The sequence below is a fragment of the Aulostomus chinensis genome, chromosome 7, assembly GCF_037954235.1.
Source record: "Aulostomus chinensis isolate RoL2024-O1b breed Wild chromosome 7, RoL_Achi_v1.0, whole genome shotgun sequence".
Classification (NCBI taxonomy): domain Eukaryota; kingdom Metazoa; phylum Chordata; class Actinopteri; order Syngnathiformes; family Aulostomidae; genus Aulostomus; species Aulostomus chinensis.
In genome coordinates, this window is record NC_141326.1 from 8,462,575 (window position 1) to 8,483,225 (window position 20,651).

A 20,651-nucleotide genomic window follows, 5' to 3' on the forward strand; every position below is an offset into this window, starting at 1 on the left:
AGCTTTTGGCCACTTGATCTTGGATTTCTGGACTGGTTTCTCCGTACTTCAAATGGAGGGTTCCCTGATTGGTGTTCTGATCTAATGCGCCTCTTTTGGGACAGCCTGCATCTGTTGCAAATCCTGCTGGGAAGGGTGAACTTGGATCACTATTGCCAGATGCAATGATGGCATCAGTAGCACTATGGTGCTCAACCTTGCTGGGACTCATCCTTGTCTGACCTGCTCCCACGGTGCAAGTTTGAATCTGGCTACGACTGCCACATTTCATTCTCCCCTGGTGGATACACAGGCCCTGGTAGGTAGTTATCTTGGACCAGCCATGGCTGAATTCTCTCAGATCCTTTGTTCCTCAGTCATTTCCATTCCAGTAGTAGCAATGCCATCCCTACTGATTTGTCCATGTTCCATCCTGTCTCTCGGAGGACTCCTGGACTGTCTTTTCCTTAAAATGCGAGTAGTTAGTTTGGGGATTTTCTGTAGTAGGAGCTACAAGGATGCGTGGAAAGGGTATCTAGCCCCCGCCACTTCCAGTGCAGTCTTTCCAGCCGCAGGCCAGACTTTCCTGACAGCCTTCCTGTCTTTCTTTGAAGTACTCCTATTGGCTTTTGGTAAAGGAACCAGAACAATGCTGACTTCTACTCCAAATAACACTCGATCCCTTCAACACTCTATGTTGTTAAGTAATTTTAATAATGTAACTACCGTCAATAATTTGTCTATTTGGACTTACATAGTTGCTGATGAGGTCAGGATGGTCTTTTTCGATGCCATCGTCCAGAATAGTCACCACAATACCTCTGCCTGTGTAGCCCTGAGCCCAGGCTGCTTTGGTATTCAGGTCCTGATAGGCTGGATTGGACTAGAGAAGATATATGGCTGTGAATCAGCTGACAACCTGCTGTGACTGACAGTTCTAAACAAGATAGAACAGCTGAGATCATCTCCTATATCATTTAAATCAGGGCCAAATGTTATGTGAGGAACAAAACTACAGATATTCAATACATATGAAAAAAAACAAACACCGAGGCCACTGAGACAGAGTGTGGCAAATTGAGGGTCAGTTTTAGCAAGGCAATTTTCCTCCTCCAAGGGTACACTTACTACCGCCTCAAATGCTATGTGAATCCAAGCCGTTAATGTGCCGGCTTGGTGTGAGGTGGACGGAGGTGTCGATGACGCAAACTCAAACATAACGCTCCCTGGTTCTCCTGCGTTGAACACCTCTGAGAATGTCAGCATTGACACTGCTGGCAGCCAGAATGGCGAATTGCGGTTTTGAAACAAATACTGTTTCAGGGCTAAATATTCTTCCGGGAACCTGGGGAACCACTAAGATCAGGGAGCTACTAACATCACTGCAGAGAGAACTGTGGATAACCACCTCACAGGAAAGTGTTGTTTAATGCGGGAGAACTGGTGAGCGTTACGTTTGTGTAATCATCGCCCACTTCACACAGCAGTGGAGATGGCAATAAGTGTACCCTTGGAGGAGGAAAATTAATGGGCTAAAACTGACCCCCAAGCTGCTGCACTCTGTCTGAAAGATTCCTTTTAGATCCCTTTTACGCTTGCACAACAACGCCACCTGGGGGAACTTTAGCCCCAGGAATTTAATGAGGGACGCAGGTCCGGATGCACTCAGACAGACGTGGATTTTTGTAGTATAAAAATATTCTTTATTTTCTCTCAGTTGTTTGGTAAAAGACAAAATCCATCAGCTGCATACTGTAACCACAGTCACTAATAAGGTGAGCAACCAAATAAACCAATCAAAAATGAACTCGTTAACACAAGAAAGCATATCAAATTATAATACACTCAAAAAAAAAAGGAAACATGCAATGAACCAACAGAAACGCTACTAAGGAAAATGAACCAGAGCCGCCCACTGTGATTGGAGCAGACCTGAGTCACGCGTTCAAGCATACAGCATGAAAGGGAGTCCTCAAGATACGGCAGGTCACTGAAGGGGATTAAAAACTAACATGAAGGTTAAACCAAGACTGTGGCGATTTTGGAGACACGATCGGATGTGGATAACTGTGCTTCGAGACGGCCAGACAAGACAGCAGTAGAGTCCCAATGAAGAGCACCACAGCGCACGGCCAGGCCCAGACGTGCTTGCGAAGCGCGCACACAAACAACAATTAACATGCTGAATATTCATAATGGGAAATCGGGTAGCCTGGTTACAGGCCACCTACCACACGGAGCATCGGCACAACCTCCAACAGGGAGGAGGAGGAGAGCAGCGGGCCGCAGTGAAACGCTGCTGAGGAAAACAAAAAAATACAAGTCAGTGGTCAGCAGGTGAGCTGAGTTACAGCTGCAGATTATAGTAAACATACCTAAAGAAAACGGCACGGAAAAGCGGCGGACAAGTCAGGTCCTACACAGCCGCAGCCAGCAGGCCAACACCAATTTTGAGAGAGGTGGAGAGATCCGACACAGCAACCACGCTGACCGTCACACTGTTCAGGCCACACAAAACGCCACGCCACGCATGAACACCAGCCCGAAGGGAAACGAGAGAGCAGCTCAACCAGGTAACATCTGAGGAGCTATAATACCTGCGGCTCCTCCCCGCAATCAGCACCACGGACCCACAGCTGATGCAAATCAAGCCAGAAGGAGGGGGGGAGGGATGGACAGCAGACCATCCTGCCACAATAGCTAATACATCATTCCATCAGGCAACCTTAATGCTTCTGCAGGGCTGAAAGTATGGCGCTTATACAAGCCTGAATAAAGAGACCATCGTGGTTTAACAAAAAATACTTGCATGGGAGATGCAGAAGGAAAACTGTAGGATGAGGTTTTACCATTGACAAGTGTGAAAAAGATCCTTATCTGTAGCTTCAAAATCCAAAATCAAGTCAAATCAATTTTATTTGTATAGCACAAAATCCCAACAAAGGTTATCTCATGACACTTTACAAGTAAAGCGGGCTTTGCACCTCACTCCTTCACTTTACACCCAAAAATTCTCCATGAGCAAGAACATCCTGCAACAACAGTGATGAAACCTTCCTTTTAACGGGTAGGAACGTTAAGTAGATCCAGGCTCAATGGGAACGGCCATCTGTTTTGACCAGTTTGGGGGGGGGGGGGGGGGAGAGAGCAGGAGTGTGATAATGAATGGAATATAAGCAGATAAACAATCCTTCTAGGGACCCTGGAGCTTGTTCAGTGTCTTTGTTGGTTCATCTAAAGATATGTACAACAAACTTCAACAAACACGATACTGCAAATCAAACAATCAGGACTCATTTATAATGAATACACAAAGGCAACTATGAAAAACAAAGCAATTGACAAACTAATAGAGTGGAATGACAGGAATGAGTCCTATAAACCAGGAAATATGTGGCAATTGTTGCATGTTGGATTCCCTCATCTCCAAATCAATGTGGTTCCTAAGAATTTTAATTTTAATTTTTCAGGCACAAAGTATGTCAGCATTTGAGAATTGCGAAGCATAAATGTATCTTCAAACTGTGGTTGATAACAAGTACCTAAATAATACTACAGAAGGTTGTTATATACATTAAAGCCATCCATCCATTGTCTTCCACTTATTCCTACATTAAGGGTCACGGGGGGCTGGAGGCTATCCCAGCGTCAACGGGCAAGAGGCAGAGTACACCCTGGACAGGTCGCCAGTCCATCGTAGGGCCAACACAGAGAGACAAACAACCATTCACACTCACATTCATACCTACAGTCAATTTAGAGTATCAATCAGCCTAGTCCCCAATTGGTGAGAAGCCAGAGTACCCGGAGAGAACCCATGCAGGCACGGGGAGAACATGCAAACTCCACACAGAAAAATCCCGTGCCTGAGCCAGGACTTGAACCCGGAACTTTCTTGCTGTAAGGCGACAGTGCTAACCACTGCACCACCGTGCAGCCCTATACATTGAATGTTAAAGCTTAAAGCTTAAAGCTTAAAGCTTGTTGTGGTAATGTTTGAGACATGCAATGTAGTTCATTTGTAGAATTCCATTGGATTTTTACTTCTGAGAATTGCCTTTATGCCTAAAAATGACAAAAGTAGTGTTTACTTGTAAGGATTGTCTTACTAATCAAAATGTGCAAGCCTCACAAACTTTTGTACTGCAGAGCATATTTTTTGCAAAGACTGAAAAAAATGTAAAAATCCCACTGGCTTTTGGTAGGTTGCACTACCTTCGGAGTCAGACCTTATAGAATGCTGCTGCAGTTAAATATTTTTGTAGGCTGAGATACAAAGATTAGAGACCAATACGCACCAGGTACCACTGCTTTGGGAAGTCAGGGTCTGTTGGGTCTTCATAGATGTCCCTTCTTTTTCTCCTTTTCACCACTTGCTGTTCTGCCCATAGAACCTGCAATGTTCAAACACACATAGAGCAAATTCTGTTATATCATCCTTAAACACAACTCTGACATTACACATGTTTTTATTTCATAAATCACCGTAGTGTCCCCTAGATTGAAGATTTGGAGCAATACAGCCCCAGCTGTCTTCAAAAACTAATAACCAGAAAGTCAGGCTGGGTTGACAAGCCAATCTCATTTTGTTGTGCTATGCAGAAAGGAAGCAGCTACTGCTATATCTGCACAGGTGGGACTTTCAATGCTTCTGGGATATGTACGAGCTGAGTTAAGTGAGAGCAGATAATAATATCACGCAAGTCAGTGTCGTTTGCTGTTGCAAAAAATATTATCTATACATGGACCAATTTAGTTGCTTAAACTGAGCTACACGATATGTGAGCCAAAGATTGAGAAATGTTTTTAAGAACCACAGCACTGGGTGGGTTCAGTTAGAAGGACCTTTGCTACACTCTGTACTTTTTGTAGTTCAACAAAAATAGACTAAAATATTCCTTCAAAAAAAGTATTAAACTTGATCTTTAAAAGCTATCTTGAGTTACACTAATTCCATAGAGTGTAGAGTACATGGATTTATAAATTCTCCTGTGCAATATTGCCAGTGATAAAAACATTATTTGATGAATTGATACGACATTATATATAACACTCAAGAGAAGAGTTGGTGTACATTTTCTTTAAATGTCTGGTGGAATGTGAAAGAATAACTTGAAAGGTCTTCTTGGAAGGTTTGTGGCAGCTTTATGTCCCGACAACAAAGCTTCTGACCTTGCCTTGTGTTAACATGTTCTAACAGTGTGCAGACTAAATGAGAATGTGCCTTGTATGGCTAGCAAGGGTAGCAACCTTAGTGGAAACTTTACCTGAGAGAATGAAGCTGTTCACCTTACTCACATCACCTTCAACCAATTGATATAATCTCTGAGTACATCATTTATAACTGAAAATGGCTGACCTCATCACATGACTGAACGGTGCAATATTATCTTCAGATGAATGAATCAGACAATAAGGCATCTAACATAGGATAGATCACATAGTCGCTTTAACTTCATTTGTAAAGTCAATTCATGCTAATGCCTTAAAATTCAACTCAGAGCTTACTTCTATGTCATCCTTTTAGTGATGTAGAATTTGAATATTTTGCAGCCATTTCATCCAAATGAAGAATGGAGGGCTGATTAAGAGAGAGAAAGAAGTATGACTTATGTTACAAGAACAGACAAGTTGCACAGCTCTAGGAGGGAACAATCGTAGGAAAGAAGGGGGTCTCCACAAGAAAAGACAAGTTGCACAACTCTAGGAGGGAAAAATCATAGGAAAGAAGGGGTTCTCCACATAGGCTGTCTTTAATCTGTTTAAGGAATAAACTACTTGTTAGGGCTTGAGCCTGAAGGTACTTCAGGCGAAGACCCTATTATGTTTGCTCGGCAGATCAACACATTAGCAGCACTAAAAACACTAAAAACACCCACTAAACAGTGTCCCAGCCCCCCCCCCCCCAAACCCATGAGGCAACTTGATCCCTAAAATCCCTCCAAAAATATGGTATTATGTGTCACTCTTGACCAACGTATGCCGACTTATTTCACTTTTCCACACTACAATTCTGTTGATCCTCCTCTATCTCCACTCTAGCACAGCTCAAAGACAGAGCAGTGGGGGAGGGGTTCTTAAAGGGCCAGCTCTCAGCTCTGCTCTCACTCTCTAATCAGACTCAGGCTTCGAACTCCTAAACTACAAGGCCCAGGGATTTGACCAAGACACAGTTGGATTCAGGCTGGTGTCAAGGACGCGGCCACAGGCCGCGCGGGGGCTCAGGCCCTAACAACGCTGCTTGCAGCTTTAATTCCATCTCTTACACCATGCCCACAGGGCCTCCTCACCTAATGACTAAGAAAAATCAGAGCCAGTCTTGTTTTCTAATGTACAGAGACTATTTGTTGATTATCAAAAAAAAATGTACACAAGTTACTGATAATATTGACTGGCTGATAAAGTAGTATCACAGGCGATTTTTTCAACTCAAACACACAAACATGATGTAGCATGAAGAAAATACAAACATTTGTGCACGACTGTTTTCAAAACAACAATTTTATGCCTTCAGGCTGGTGAAAGCCTCAGACAGATCCATTATGTTTTGGGGTGTTTGTCAAATTCTTGTTAACTTGTTAACTTTCAAGGAAAACCTTGGAGGATTTTCTTTCCTAATTTGGCTGAAAAGTCCACTGGGCTTTGAGGATGACTGAAAAGATTTCAATATTCAAAGGCGAAGGCCACTGTGACCTTAAACTGCAAACTACATCTGTCCCATTCTTGTAAATACCATATCTCAGGAATGCATTGCAGGAATTTCTCCACATTTTTCCACAAATATCCACCAGGACTCAAGGATGTAATGAAAACATTTTGATGGTCAAAGGTCAAAGTCACTGTGACCGGCACAAAGTCCGTTAGGACACAAACACAATGTGGTATTTCTAATTTACTAAATTCAGTGAAAAGCAATAAAAGAAACATATTTTACATAAAAATGTTGCTGCCATTATGCAATGTCTGAAACATTTCTGCACCACTTTTCAAAATATATATTTGCATTTCTATAATTTCACAGGTTGACATTCTAATTGCGATATGCAAAATTTCACACCACTAATTTCCATGTTCAGTGGCGAAATATGAGGTAAAGGCTAGATATGTAAAAAGTGTATCACAAGGCCTTGGCACCTTCAAATAGGACTTGAAAAGTGAATCAAGCAACAAAAAGCAAAGTCTAAAGCAAGTCAGGGTGAGAAAAGAAAGGCAAGATAAATGGAACTAAAAGACCCTCTAATATACAGCATGCAATAGCTGTTTTCTTCTGTAGTTGTGCTGGGCCTCCACAAAACAAATCAGTTCTTTCCCTCAAAGAAAAGCATATGTGGTGCTGAGAAAAGATGACAAAAAAAACCTCTTGGAGCGTAGTGGTAAAAGCTTTTGCAGCTGCCAATGTCATCTTGCCACTGTCTGATTATTCAAAGGTGATTATGACAAGATGCATGCAAGCATCACAGAGCTGTGAGACAATGGAAGTAATGCTGAAGAAAGGGGCTGGATTATAGAGAGGGAAAACTGAAACCAGCTCAAAGCCGCTTATTGTTTAATCCAAATCCAACTATTTTGTTTTCATTGCCTTGTATATAGCTGTTTCGGACCGTGTGAAACAAAACCTTTTCTTCTTGTTTTCTTTAAAGATCAGATGACCTTGCACAAATGTGAATCCACTAATGCACATGAATAAACACCAACCCACTCATACTTCTGCTTTTTTTTGGCAGTGGTCATGCTTTGCCTCAGGTTTGGTCTGTTGCTTGGTGCATGTGGGTGGTTGGCTAGTTATCCTAAGGACAAACTGTTGTTCCTTTGCCAGGAAACGGATGCCCTGAGTGGCTTGAGGTCCTAGTGTGGTGTTAACTTAAACCTCTGACCTCCTGACTGAAATGACCCTGTAAGATGAACCTGTTCGATCAAAATGTCTTCGTACTGGATTTGACTTTATACTCTGGCCTCACAAGGTCTTCCAGTTTAGACGACTGTTTGCTCACTTGAAGCATGTAAGAATTTTTTGTAATGTTTCTGGAGCTCTCGAAAAGGTCACTCTCACATTAAAGGTAGCATCAGTAATTATTATCAAATTCACTCTTCCAATTCTGTTCTATTTCTGCAGTGAGACAGTCTGAATTTGTCCACTGCCTTAACTTTGTGAATGTCTTTTCCTTATCAGGATAGAGCTATGATCTGAACACTATTCCAGAACACAAAATGGACATTTGTTCTTTTGCAGTGCTACTGTCACTCTTTCCAGAGCTACAAAAAATCCCTCTTCAGTACATGTCTAACACTGCTGTTTCTGGATTTAAGGAGCTTATTCCAGCAGAGCTTGCTGCCACATGTTGTAGTAATATAATGGGCAGTTATGCTGATTTCACCCTCACCCAGGTACACTATCTTGTGGACAGCACTGCAGCAGCACTCCTTAGGACACTTGATGCCGCAGCTCCCCTGAAAAAGAAGGTCATCAACCAAAGAAGAATAGTTCCCTGGTACAGCCCAAAGCTGCGTGCCTTGAAACAGAAGACCAGACAACTGCAAAGGGAGACACATTCCAGCCAGCATGAGGAAGTCCGCCAAACCTGGAAGGAGAGTTTATTAATATATAAAAAAGAACTCCGTAATGCTAGAAGCGCTTACTACTCATCCTTAATAGACAAGAATAAGAACAACCCCAGGTTCCTCTTCAACACTGTGAGCAGTCTCACCAAGAACCATAGTGCTGTTGAGCCATGCATCCCCCCAACTCTCAGCAGTAACGACTTCCTATATTTCTTTACTGAAAAGATTGTGAATATCAGAACAAAGATTGCCAGTAATGGAGGACAGACGACAGTTCCCATAGAAGCACCTCCCAGACTTGGTGCATACTTGGACAGCTTCTCCCCCATTGACCTGTCAGACTTAACTTCTGCAGTTACTTCCTCCAAGTCAGACACTTGTCTGCTGGATCCCATCCCGACAAGACTACTTAAGGATGCCTTCCCTCTTGTCAACACTTCTATATTGAACCAAATTGATCTTTCCTTAGTCACAGGTTATGTGCCACAGGCCTTTAAATTGGCTGTCATTAACCCTTTACTTAAAAAAACCTTCTCTTGACCCAGATGTGTTAGCCAACTATAGGCCTATATCCAACCTCCCCTACATCTCCAAGATCCTTGAGAAGGTTGACCTGGAGCAGCTACATGAACATCTGCACAGCAACGATCTCTTTGAAGCCTTCCAGTGTGGATTCAGGGAACACCATAGCACTGAAACAGCACTGGTCAGACTCTCTAATGATCTTCTTATAGCTTCAGACAGAGGTCTCGTCTCTGTACTTGTACTTTTGGACCTCAGTGCTGCATTTGAGACCATCGACCACAGCATCCTGCTTCAGAGACAAGACCATGATATTGGGATTAAGGGCCCTAAAATGGTTTAAGTCAAACTTATCTGACAAGTTTCAGTTTGTTAATATTAATAATGACCATTTAGAGTATAGCAGAGTTACACATGGTGTACCACAGGGTTCAGTTTTAGGACCAATTCTCTTCATTCTTTACATGCTCCCATTAGGTGACATAATCCGGAAGCACTCAACTTTCACTGTTATGCAGATGACACGCAACTCTACTTGTTGATGGAGCCAAATGACAAAAGCCAGTTTACTAATCTGCAAGACTGCCTAAAAGACATTAAATCCTGGATGTCTTCTAACTTCTTAATGCTAAATTCAGATAAAACTGAGGTCATTGTGTTTGGACCTTAACACCTCAGGGACACACTCTCGAATCGGATCACTACTCTCGATGGTATCACCCTGACCCCGAGTACAACTGCAAGGAACCTTGAAGTCATTTTTGACCAGGACCTTTCCTTCAGCTCCCACATAAAGCATGTGACTAGGACCGCCTTCTTCCATCTGCGCAGTATCACTAAGATGAGGAATATCCTTTCCCAGAGTGATGCTGAGAAACTGGTGCATGCATTTATCACTTCTAGGCTGGACTACTGCAACTCTCTCCTGTCAGGATGTCCTAAATACTCTCTAAAGAGTCTCCAGCTGGTCCAGAACGCTGCAGCGAGGGTTTTGACAGGAGTTAAGAAGAGAGAACACATCTCTCCCATTTCAGCTTCTCTCCACTGGCTTCCTGTAGGATCTACAATCGACTTCAAAATCCTTCTGCTGACTAATAAGACAATGATAAAGCTCCATCCTATTTGAAAGATCTCATTAGTCCCTACTATCCTACCAGAGCACTCAGCTCCCAGAATGCAGGTCTTTTAATGATTCCCAGTATCTCTAAAAACAGACTGGGAGGTAGAGCCTTCAGTTACCGGGCTCCTTTACTGTGGAACCAGCTCTCTCCATGGGTCAGAGAGGCAGACACTCTGACTACTTTTAAGTCCAGGCTTAAGACTTTCCTTTATGACAGAGCTTTCAGTTAGGACTGGTTCAGGTAGCTCTGAACCATTGATAGCTATGCTGCTGTAGGCTTAGACTGCTGGGGGACACATCAGGTTACATGGAGCCCTCTCCTCTCCTCTCCTCTCCTCTCCTCTCCTCTCCTCTCCTCTCCTCTCCTCTCCTCCACTTTGTAGCTTGGCCTTGGTGTCTCGCAGTCTCTCTGTGTTTCCACAGATCCACCAGAGCTCCATCTCTCTGCTCCAACCGCCGCCTGCATCGCCCCCACACCCCCTTTTTTTATCCCCTGCTGTTACACCGGCCTGCGCTCCCCTCCCATGAACCAGTCTGCCATCCTGTCCCCAATCAAGCTGGCTTGCTCTCCCTGCCTCCCTTGCCTACCAGAAGCTTCCTTCTTCAACTGTTATTAACATTTCCATGTTTCCCACATTTTGTATTGTAAACTGTTTTCTTGTCTGTAACAACATCTACTGCACGTCTGTCCGTCCTGGGTGAGGGATCCTCCTCTGTTGCTCACCCTGAGGTTTTTCAGATTTTTCCCTGTTAAAAGGGTTTTCTATGGAGTTTTTCCTCAGTCGATGTGAGGGTCCAAGGGCAGAGGATGTTGTTATGATGCCATGTAAAGCCCTTTGAGACAAACTATTTTTGAAAACGGGCTATACAAATAAAATTGCCTTGCCTTGCCTTGCCCTTACAAATATAACAATAACAGAGGTGATATGTATTTTTCTTGATATGAAAATGCTTAATTTACTACATCAGACGACATGCTGTGTCCCTTAGGGGAAAAGAAACATGCTGTTAACATTAGGGCTGCAACTAATGATTTGCATCATTCATCCATCGTCCATCATCGTCTTCCACTTATTCCTTACTAGTAAGGGTCGCGGGGGGGGGGGGGGTGCTGGAGCCTATCCCAGCATCTACGGGCGAGAGGCGGGGTACACCCTGGACAGGTCGCCAGTCCATTGCAGGTCCAACACACAGAGACAAACAACCATTCACACTCACATTCATACCTACGGTCAATTTAGAGACATCATGAAGCAATCTAGTTATATTTTTATGATTAATCAGTGAATTAGTCTATATAATTTTAGTCTACATAATAATTAAAAACAATACTTGTGTGACTAATGCACAAGTGCTCAGAGTAACCAGAAAAATGGCTGAGAAATGTGGGGACTCATTTGGTTATCCATCCCAAATACTGCTGGTCCAACAAAGGAGCAAGACGAGGGTCAATATTGGTTCACCTTTTCTGTGTAGGTCTAGGCTGAAAGTCACTCATGCCATTCTGAGGTCATCACTTTTCTGCTGTACAGGTAACGTACTGTACCATTTGCTAATTAACAATAGAAAATGCACAAGTTACTAACTCTCTGACAGATTCATGTTGTTATTGTTAATGTGTGATAATATCAAGAAATAGAAATATGTTGCAGAAAGATTGACCACATGAACTGTATGCCTGATTAAAACTATTCAGACACTGACAGTATGTGGATAGATGTGTTAACCTGGCCACAAGTGGACTAGATTAGTGCTATGAGTGTGACACCTACAAACTGAAGGTATAAATGTTGTCCATTGCACCATTTAAATAGTCTTGGTTGTCTGATCGATTAAAGATTTCAATGTTTCAAACAAGTGCTACCAGTCGATAACTTTGGATGCACCAGGTCAAGGCAATACAAAATGTCTATTAATTGTTTACTGATAAAGAGCAGTGAGAATATGCAATATACACTTAATAATTGCACTTAATAATGAAAAGTTGAAAAGTGTGGAACTAAATAATGATATTATGGGGACTCTGCACCAGGCCATATACTTCCTCTCTTAAGCCAATTGGACTCAGGCTCTACTTGCCTTGCAACAAGATTTTTCATGTTTCAGAACTGCTAAATTCGAAGCAGGTGCTTTTTATACTTTTCAATTACATCAGCTGCTTCCAGTGTTCTAAACATGGGAGCTTTTTGCCAGTCTGGAGGCAGAGGCACTGATAAGCAGGGTGTTTACTGCTGCTGTTAACTGAGATAAAAGTAATTCTTTCTATGGGCTTGATTGTGTGATCTGTTTAACTGGGAAACCAAAATCAAATTTAGCACATTTAAAGGGTCAGTTCCTTCAGTTTACCAAAAATCCAATTTTCCTTTACTGTGCCTTTTGTCAGTAGTCCTCTAACAGAGAGATGTGAAGCCTTTTGTATGTGCGACTCAAATCATTTAAACATTACACTAAAAACAGCTGTGTTTTTGACATGTCATGTCCTCCTGGATACAGTGAATCACCCATCTTCCTGTTTTCAGCGACATCTATTTTCTACACAATGATAATCACATTGAGGTTTGTGGAATAATACTTTTGTTCCTTAGATCTGAGTGTTTTTGTGACTTTTGCCCTCTTCAGGTCTAGGTGATCTTAATTTCCCCCCTAAACAAAAGGTCAAGAAAAAGCAGCAAAGACTATTAATTGGGATGCACAATATTATTGCCATGTTATCGGTATTGACCGATATCGACTTTAAACCTGCTGGCTTATATGTAGCATGCTAACATTAGCTTCTTTTGTTAACATGGTGTCCGCAGTCATCGCCAATCCATGGCTAAAGTTCATTTGTTCATCTTACTCAGAGCAAGCACCAGAGTGAATATACATGGAAGGAGGTGCTTGCCAAACACATGGGAAGTTTGCATCAGAAGTGAAGGAAATTCCAAGTGCATTAATGGACTTACAGACTCCAAATGCAGTATCAAACCGCTCCAGTCGGAAGTATTAGACTGATGGATTCAATGTGGAGTGACAAGTGGTTAAGTGGAAAAGTGAATAAAAAATAAACAAGACATGTTTTACATCACCTTTACTGAACAATAATTTTTTTTTTGAGAAGTAAAAATGTCTTCTACTGGTGGGAATTCCCATAAAAGTATATCCATTATATTCTACAGAAGATTACTTCTCCGATACTCCGGCTTCCTCCCACCATCCAAAGACATGTAATTGGGGACTAGGCTGTTTGGATTCTCTAAATTGACCGTAGGTATGAATGTGAGTGTGAATGGTTGTTTGTCTATGTATGTTGGCCCTGCGATGGACTGGCAACCTGTCCAGGGTGTACCCCGCCTCTCGCCCGTAGATGCTGGGATAGGCTCCAGCCCCCCCCCCCCCCCGTGACCATTAAAAGGAATAAGCAGTAGACAATGGATGTATGTATATATATATATATATATATATATATATATATATATATATATATATATATATATATATACATACATCCATTGTCTACTGCTTATTCCTTTTAAGGGTCATATATATATATATATATATATATATATATATATATATATAGTCAATTTAGAGAATCCAATTAGCAATTATGTCTTTGGGAGGAAGCTGGAGTACCAGGAGAGAACCCACGCAGACACAGGGAGAACATGCAAACTCCACACAGAAAGATCCCACGCCCGAGCCAGGGCTTGAACCTGGAATCTCCTTGTTATGAGGTGACAGTGCTAACCACTGCACCACCGTGCCACCCTCTTTTTAACATTTAAATACAAATAATGTTTCAAGATGGCTTGACAGAAAGATGTCAGAAGTAATGCTAAATGAATCCCTCCCAGCTTTGGTGTATTTGGGTAATTCATTTAGCATAGCTAGAAGGACCTTTTGAAGAGATCAAGGAGACGGGTGGAAAACTTACAAAGAATAAAGCGTTTGAAAAGTTATTATTGACACTGACTTGGAGTATTTTATTGCTAACAGGTCCTGTGCTTAGCTATGTGACAGTTGACAACAGTGTTACCTGTGGTTCTTTTTCAAGTCGGATATGCATCCCCCTGTGGCTGATAGAAGCCCTTCTCTCCACAGCATGATGTCTGAAGTGGTAATAATCTCCTAAAACCTGCACAAATACAAAGGGAGACACAATGAGTTCACCTGCACCAATAGTAGGATGGCCTGATAACAATTGGTGCTCATGAAGGCATTCATATGCACGCAAACAGATATGCAGATACCAGTCACAGCGAAAAAAGCTGAGAAACAGACCCTTTCATTCTGACATCAGAGTCTGCAATTTCCTGCTCATTTTAAAAGCTATTGTTTTGAACTTAAAAATGTGAGGAACTGTTCACTTTAGCAAAAAGCAAAATTTTATTTGCAACCATGAAAGGCCAAAGGAGAGTAGTAGTTTTTGAGTAATAAAAATACCTAAATCTTCATGAGAAAAAACATACAATAAACATACTTAAGCCATAAGAATGATTGAATGTGTGGGTTTGATAAAGCAGAACAAGTTTGTAGTAAAGAAGTTAGACTGGAAATGGAGAGAAAACACAAATAGAAAGATATCCATTTAGAAATGCAGAGTGATGCTATTCATCCAAAATCACTGAACAAATTAATTTGAGTTGAAGTCGCTTTAAAGTGGTGATGAGATATTCTCATCCTGTTGCCAATTTCCCTCAACAAGTCCTGCTCATATACAAGTTTTTAAGGACAAGTGGCTGGGTGACAGCTGTCAACAAACTGGTTCCAGACCTCGGGGAGGGCTTTGATTTTGTCAGCCTTGCTCTTAAGTGACATGTGGAAAAGTGTGTGCCTTCATCAATCGTGTTCAAGGACAGCTGACCTGACAGCAAGCTAGAGACTAAATCATAAAGCCATCCATGGGTCTATGAAAATAAACAAAAATAAAAGTTGGAAGACAAAGACTTTCTACTCTATGTAGTTATTCACAAGAGAGAAGTCTCCATTTGAAGTAGAGGAATTGCAATCTGTACAGTCACGCCACTGGGGACTGGCTCACCTTCACTAGCTCAGTGGAGTGGAAAAACAGGGGGGGAAGGACATATGAGGGAGGGAGGCTGGGTTTGACAGGCCAACCAGACAGGACGGATGTTTGTGAGGAGACAGAAGAGCAGATGCAGAAGGATGGAAGGTCCCCCTGGGGCTGCAGGCTGAGTCCTTGGGTTGGCTGTCTGCAAGCCAACCAGACCGGAGGCTCGAGTCTCATCTGCCAGCAGTGATAGAACATTGCCAGCCTTGTGCTGCCCAAATGGGCTTCATTTGTTAAAAACTGGCAATAAAGACTGGAGCGGGTGGCCAGCTTCCAGATGACTCTGCGCAGTTAGGGGAAAGTGATGTGATGCCCAGGTGCGGAACTCAGCAAACATTTTAGCATCAAGTATTTATAATCATCAAGCAGGCAGGCAACAACACACAAAAAAGACAGACAGCATACGGTCAATTGTCAAAATAAAATCAATTTCAGGGCTCAGTTGTCAGGCCGACAGCTTGAAAGGCAATACTGGTCGGGCAACACTGGTGTCATCTTGAGGCTTCTCTACATTTTATGCCTTAAAACTTAGAATAAAGCAATGAATCAAAATAGAAGCCCAAAGGAAACTTTGGAAGCTGTGAGAAAGGGCATTTGACCACCAGTAATCAGACATAATACTCATATTTCAAAGGATATCATCAGATATTATTCATATCAGTACAAAACCTCCCAATGATACGAATTTTTCATGTTAATATGCCACCAGGGGCGGCACAGTGGTGCAATGGTTAGCACTGTTACCTCATAGAAGGTTCTGGGTTTGCATTTTCACTGCAATTTAGATTTGTGAATCAAATTTTCATTCCAAATGTTAAGCATAATTATTTGGCATTGTTTTGTATCTAATAATGGTCAGTATTTAAAGTAATATTTTAAGATCAATGTTTGTTTGCACAGCTCTAGAATCCATCCATCCATTTTCTTCCGCTTATCCTGATTAAGGATTGCCGGGGGGCTGGAGCCTATCCCAGCGGCTTTTGGGCAAGAGGCGGGGTTCACTCTGGACAGGTTGGCAGTCCATCGTAGGACCAGCACAGATAGACAGACAACCATTCACACTCACAGTCACACCTATGGTCAATTATCCAATTAGTCCCCATTTGCATGTCTTTGGACTTTGTCTTTGTCTTTGGGAGGAAGCCAGAGTACCCAGAAAGAACCCACGCAGTCACGGGGACAACATGCAAACTCCACAATGAAAGATCCCATGCCCGAGCTGGGACTCAAAACCAGAACATTCTTGCTGTGACACAACAGTGCCAACCACTGCACCACCGTGCCACCTTTGCCTTGAACCATTACAGGCAATTAATAGCTGACTTTTTAACTTAATTTTGGATATAATGGTAAGTTTGGCTGACTGTTATGACCTGGCTGAAAGGTCATGCAACAAAAGGGGAAAGACACCACGGATAAGGTTTAACAAAGGATAATTTTATTAACCAAATTGGACCAAATTAAACCAAATAACATCAAATCAAAAATCATGCAAACTATACACAAAGTATAAACAGTATGTAAGTGAGTCATCAGTAAGATCAGTAGTGTAGGTGTGCATGTGTGAGAATGAGTGTGGGTGCGAGTGTTGAAAAGTGTGGAACTAAGTATAAGATTAAACCAGCATAACCAAACTGAAGACTGAAGAACCTGGCGACCTTTGAGGGAGCCAACAGAGGGAGGTGAAAAACAGGGTGAACGCAAGGGACCAAATAACGGTAACGGTAAGTTTTTCCCCAATGCCTATTAGTTTTAATGCGTTTGTGTTTTTTCTGATATTTAAGTGCGCACAAACGTGTCCGTTTCCTCTTCCACACAATGTATGATATTATTGAACGTGTTTGATGTAGACGTAATTAGGATTATTGGGGTGTCTGACCATATGCCCCACATGTTGTGTGTGTGCGTGTGTGTGTGTGCGTGTGTGTGTGTGTGTGTTTGAGTCTAGGTAAGTTTTTTAGATGCTGCCATAAAAGCCATCGGCAGCTATTATCGCAGCATACTGCCGGGACCCGGATACTGGGCAAACTGTGTGGACCACCACTTGATTTCAAACACATGGCAGCCAAAGTGAGGTTATTTTCGATGTGTGTTTTGTTGTTGTTGTTTTTCCCTGTATACTCTGAAGAGTTAAATAAATATCAACCTTTTTAAACACGATGTGTCTTGTTTTCTGTGATGACATGCTTGTTAAAGGGACCAGTGTGATAAAATCTGAAAATGTAATTAAACATGAGTATCTGTTTTAAGGGGTTCTGTAGTAACCCATCCTGACTAAAATATTTGATTTTGTAAAATACTGTGTTTAAAAGTAACCTCAAGCCCGGACAAGTCATGACATGCCGCTGAAAGCGTTTCCTCTACCTCGCCTCGCAACAAAGTGTGATATTATTATTATATTATGACCATATGCCCCGCTTGGTGTGTGCGTGTGTTTAAGTCTAGTCCATGAGACTGCAGAACTCAAGCCCCAACATGTCCCGACATGCGGCGTATTTCACCAGATTTAAAAACACCGCCCACAGCGGCTGGCATCCAATGAGAACACAGCCCCGCCCATCCTCACACGCAGTCCCTAAAAGAAACAGACAGCGCCGCACCACTCCACCGACTTCGGATCCCGGATCATCCCATCGGATTTTTTCAACGCCTAAAGCAGACTCACCAGAAATGGCTACACATCCCGATGGTATGTCAAAATGCCAAAATGCAAAAAAAAGAAGTGGGTAGATGAGAGCGCTGCACTAAAGTATGAGGAGGCTGTCGAAGGAGTTTTTCGGTATGTGTATAAAGTTAAATATGAAGACTGTAAAGTTTATCTGAGCGTGGGCGATGCATGCTTGGACTCATACGGAGTCGCACACGGCATGTCTATTTGTGATTGGTCTCATTTTTATGATATATTGCGCACAAAGTTTCACAGTAGCCCTGTAACGGGCTACACGAGCTATACATGTCCCGATGGCACAGCTCATCAGGACCCAAATCATATACAGTAGAGCTTGTCACGATGGTGCTGTGTTGTACCTGACAACATGTCTCGATAGAACAAAAAAAGGCCCAAAAGAATTTGAAGACTTTTTCTTTGTACAGTGGTGCGACAGACCAGCTTTGTCTGAGGTGTTTAATGCCTTACAAGAAGTCATCGAGAAAGACACGGTAGCCACAGCAGGAGTTAGGAAGCGCCTTATTTTTGATGATGTATCAAATCAGACTGCTGTCTGCACCCCGCCAAGGAAGCATTGATGAGATCCTACATTGTGTAGGTATGTGGTAGTTGTTCAAGGCAGGGGTTTTTGTAGACATTGTGTATGTGTTTGATTCATGTGTTAATTCCCTTCTCTCATTTCTTTTATTTACAGACACCCAGACACCACTCAAAACCTACCTCGTCCCCGAACTGTATTCACCACAACTCATGCCTCTGCTGCTCACGCCATCCAACAACAACAACAACCCCCACCAGGACTCTTCATCCAGGCGTTTGAACCCACCCCCGGCAGACGCTTCCACTCACAGTGGTGTATATGTGGTCGTGCAGCATGTGAAATTTGCCATCTACCACCTGCTCACTAGAACTGTGAATAAGGTGTGGAAAGATGAGTGTTATGGTTGTTTTGTCAACCACCCGAGCCAGCGTCAACACAGCTGTCTGGAAGAAGTCCCTGAGTATTTTCTTCAAGCAAAATACGACGCACTCATGAACATGTTGTGGAACGACAACTTCTTGGTGACAATCAGGAGTTACCTGTTTCTGAAACGCATGCTCTGCGACCCTGTGAAAATCGCCGGATAGTGGAATCTATAATGGCTTAACTGTTGAAGGTTGACAACTTTGTGGCCATACTCGACAAGCAGAGCGACGCTGTGAGCAAGCATGAAAACTTCTGGTTGATATACAACGAGTGGGTGAAAATCTCAAACACATGGGAGCCCAAACCACCAGCTGCTTGAAAATTGTTCTGATCTGCAGCTGTAACCAGCTCTCACTCTTTTGAAAAATTTTAGTCTTTATAGATTGTATCTACGTGTGTGTCGGGATTTTAAAATAAATCTATGATGTTTAACCAACACAAGATCATTTGCGGTTTGTCTTGACCATGAACACCATACTGCATAATATTTATTACGACCCCTCGCACCCAGGAGGTCTTGGGAGTATAAACAGTCTGTGTAAGGCAGCTAGCGAGACAGGGGTTGCTACACCTGACTTGGAAACTGTTAAAACTTTTTTAGAGGGCCAGGATGCCTACACACTGCACGCCAGGGCTTTTAAACACTTTCGCTGTAACAGAGTACTGGTCAGTGGTATTGACAAGCAATTTCAGGTTGATCTGGTTGATATGGCCGAGTATTCTGAAGACAATAACAATGTGAGATATTTGCTGACGTGTGTAGACGTGTTCAGTAAATATGCGTGGGTACGCTGTCTAAGATCTAAAAGCGGGGCAAGTGTGACAAAGGCGTTTGCGGACATTTCGAGCAGTGGACGCATCCCTGTAAAACTCCAGACAGATGCGGGAACAGAGTTAAATGTAAGTATATATGTAAGAGAGTACTTTCAACTCTTTCAAGGCACGGGTCGACACCTGAAGGACAGATCACGAGCCATAAACAGAAAAGAATTTGGGTCTGGCTACACCCTGTTTTGTTTCAACCTGGAACCTGACGAGGGTCATGGCGGAAACGTTTGTCTGATCAAGTCTGGAAATGTGAGATTGGAGGCGCGATTCAGAAATCCCCTAGCCAGAACTGTTAACCTCATTTGTTATTCAGTGTTTGACTCAGTCATTGAGATATCAAACAGTAGACAGGTGCTGCTGGACTACTACTGAGAACCATGAACACCGCCGAGCTGACCGGAGTTGTTAAAAAAATACTGAAGAGAGACCAGTGTTTTTTAGGTGTACTTCCTTGCCGTTAACCAAAGTCGTGTCCATTATTTCACCGGAAAAAACATGGGTGGGAGTCCACTGGTCTACACCTTGGGTTGGAAAAGCATATGATACAGCCAACAAACTCCGGGCGTATTCAAGTACTCGCCCAGAATCCCATATGACTAGCAGAACATGTCCAGGCATGTTTACATCCTGCCACAGACTCCCATTGTTTGAGATCTCTGGAAGGAATGGACACGCCCCTTTTTAGCATGGGGGTGCACACGCACAAGGACAAATATTCACATATTCACGTGCACGCGCAAGAGTTTCCACATACACGCGCAAAAGCGCAGTCTTATTACTACTCAAGTCATCTGCAAAAAGCAGGGGAGGACGATAGAGGAATTAATGGAGGTTAGGGCACTAGTATGTATGAATGATGGTTGGGGGACAAGGATAGATGTCAGGGAATGACAGGGACAGGGAATGAGTCAGCTTTAGATCTAACACTGGTGTCAAGCGGCTTGGCAGGGGTAAG

At 42.7% G+C, this 20,651-nt stretch overlaps 1 protein-coding gene and 1 long non-coding RNA gene across 8 annotated transcripts in view; one reads left to right on the forward strand and one right to left on the reverse strand.

Annotated features, from left to right (window-relative positions):
- furinb (furin (paired basic amino acid cleaving enzyme) b) overlaps window positions 1-20,651 on the reverse strand; it is a 171,560-nt gene that overhangs the window by 53,949 nt on the left and 96,960 nt on the right. For all 7 annotated transcript variants that reach the window (XM_086208321.1, XM_086208319.1, XM_086208320.1 and 4 more), the window contains 3 exons: window positions 14,199-14,297; window positions 4,278-4,373; window positions 734-862 (listed from right to left, as the gene is read on the reverse strand). In XM_086208321.1, coding sequence (XP_086064447.1) covers window positions 734-862; window positions 4,278-4,373; window positions 14,199-14,297 — 324 coding nt within the window. The remainder of the gene's footprint in view (window positions 1-733; window positions 863-4,277; window positions 4,374-14,198; window positions 14,298-20,651) is intronic.
- Window positions 17,859-19,148, forward strand: LOC147258434 (uncharacterized). The gene is made up of 3 exons (XR_015116954.1): window positions 17,859-18,012; window positions 18,327-18,499; window positions 18,596-19,148. It is a non-coding gene; the product is annotated as an uncharacterized LOC147258434 (long non-coding RNA).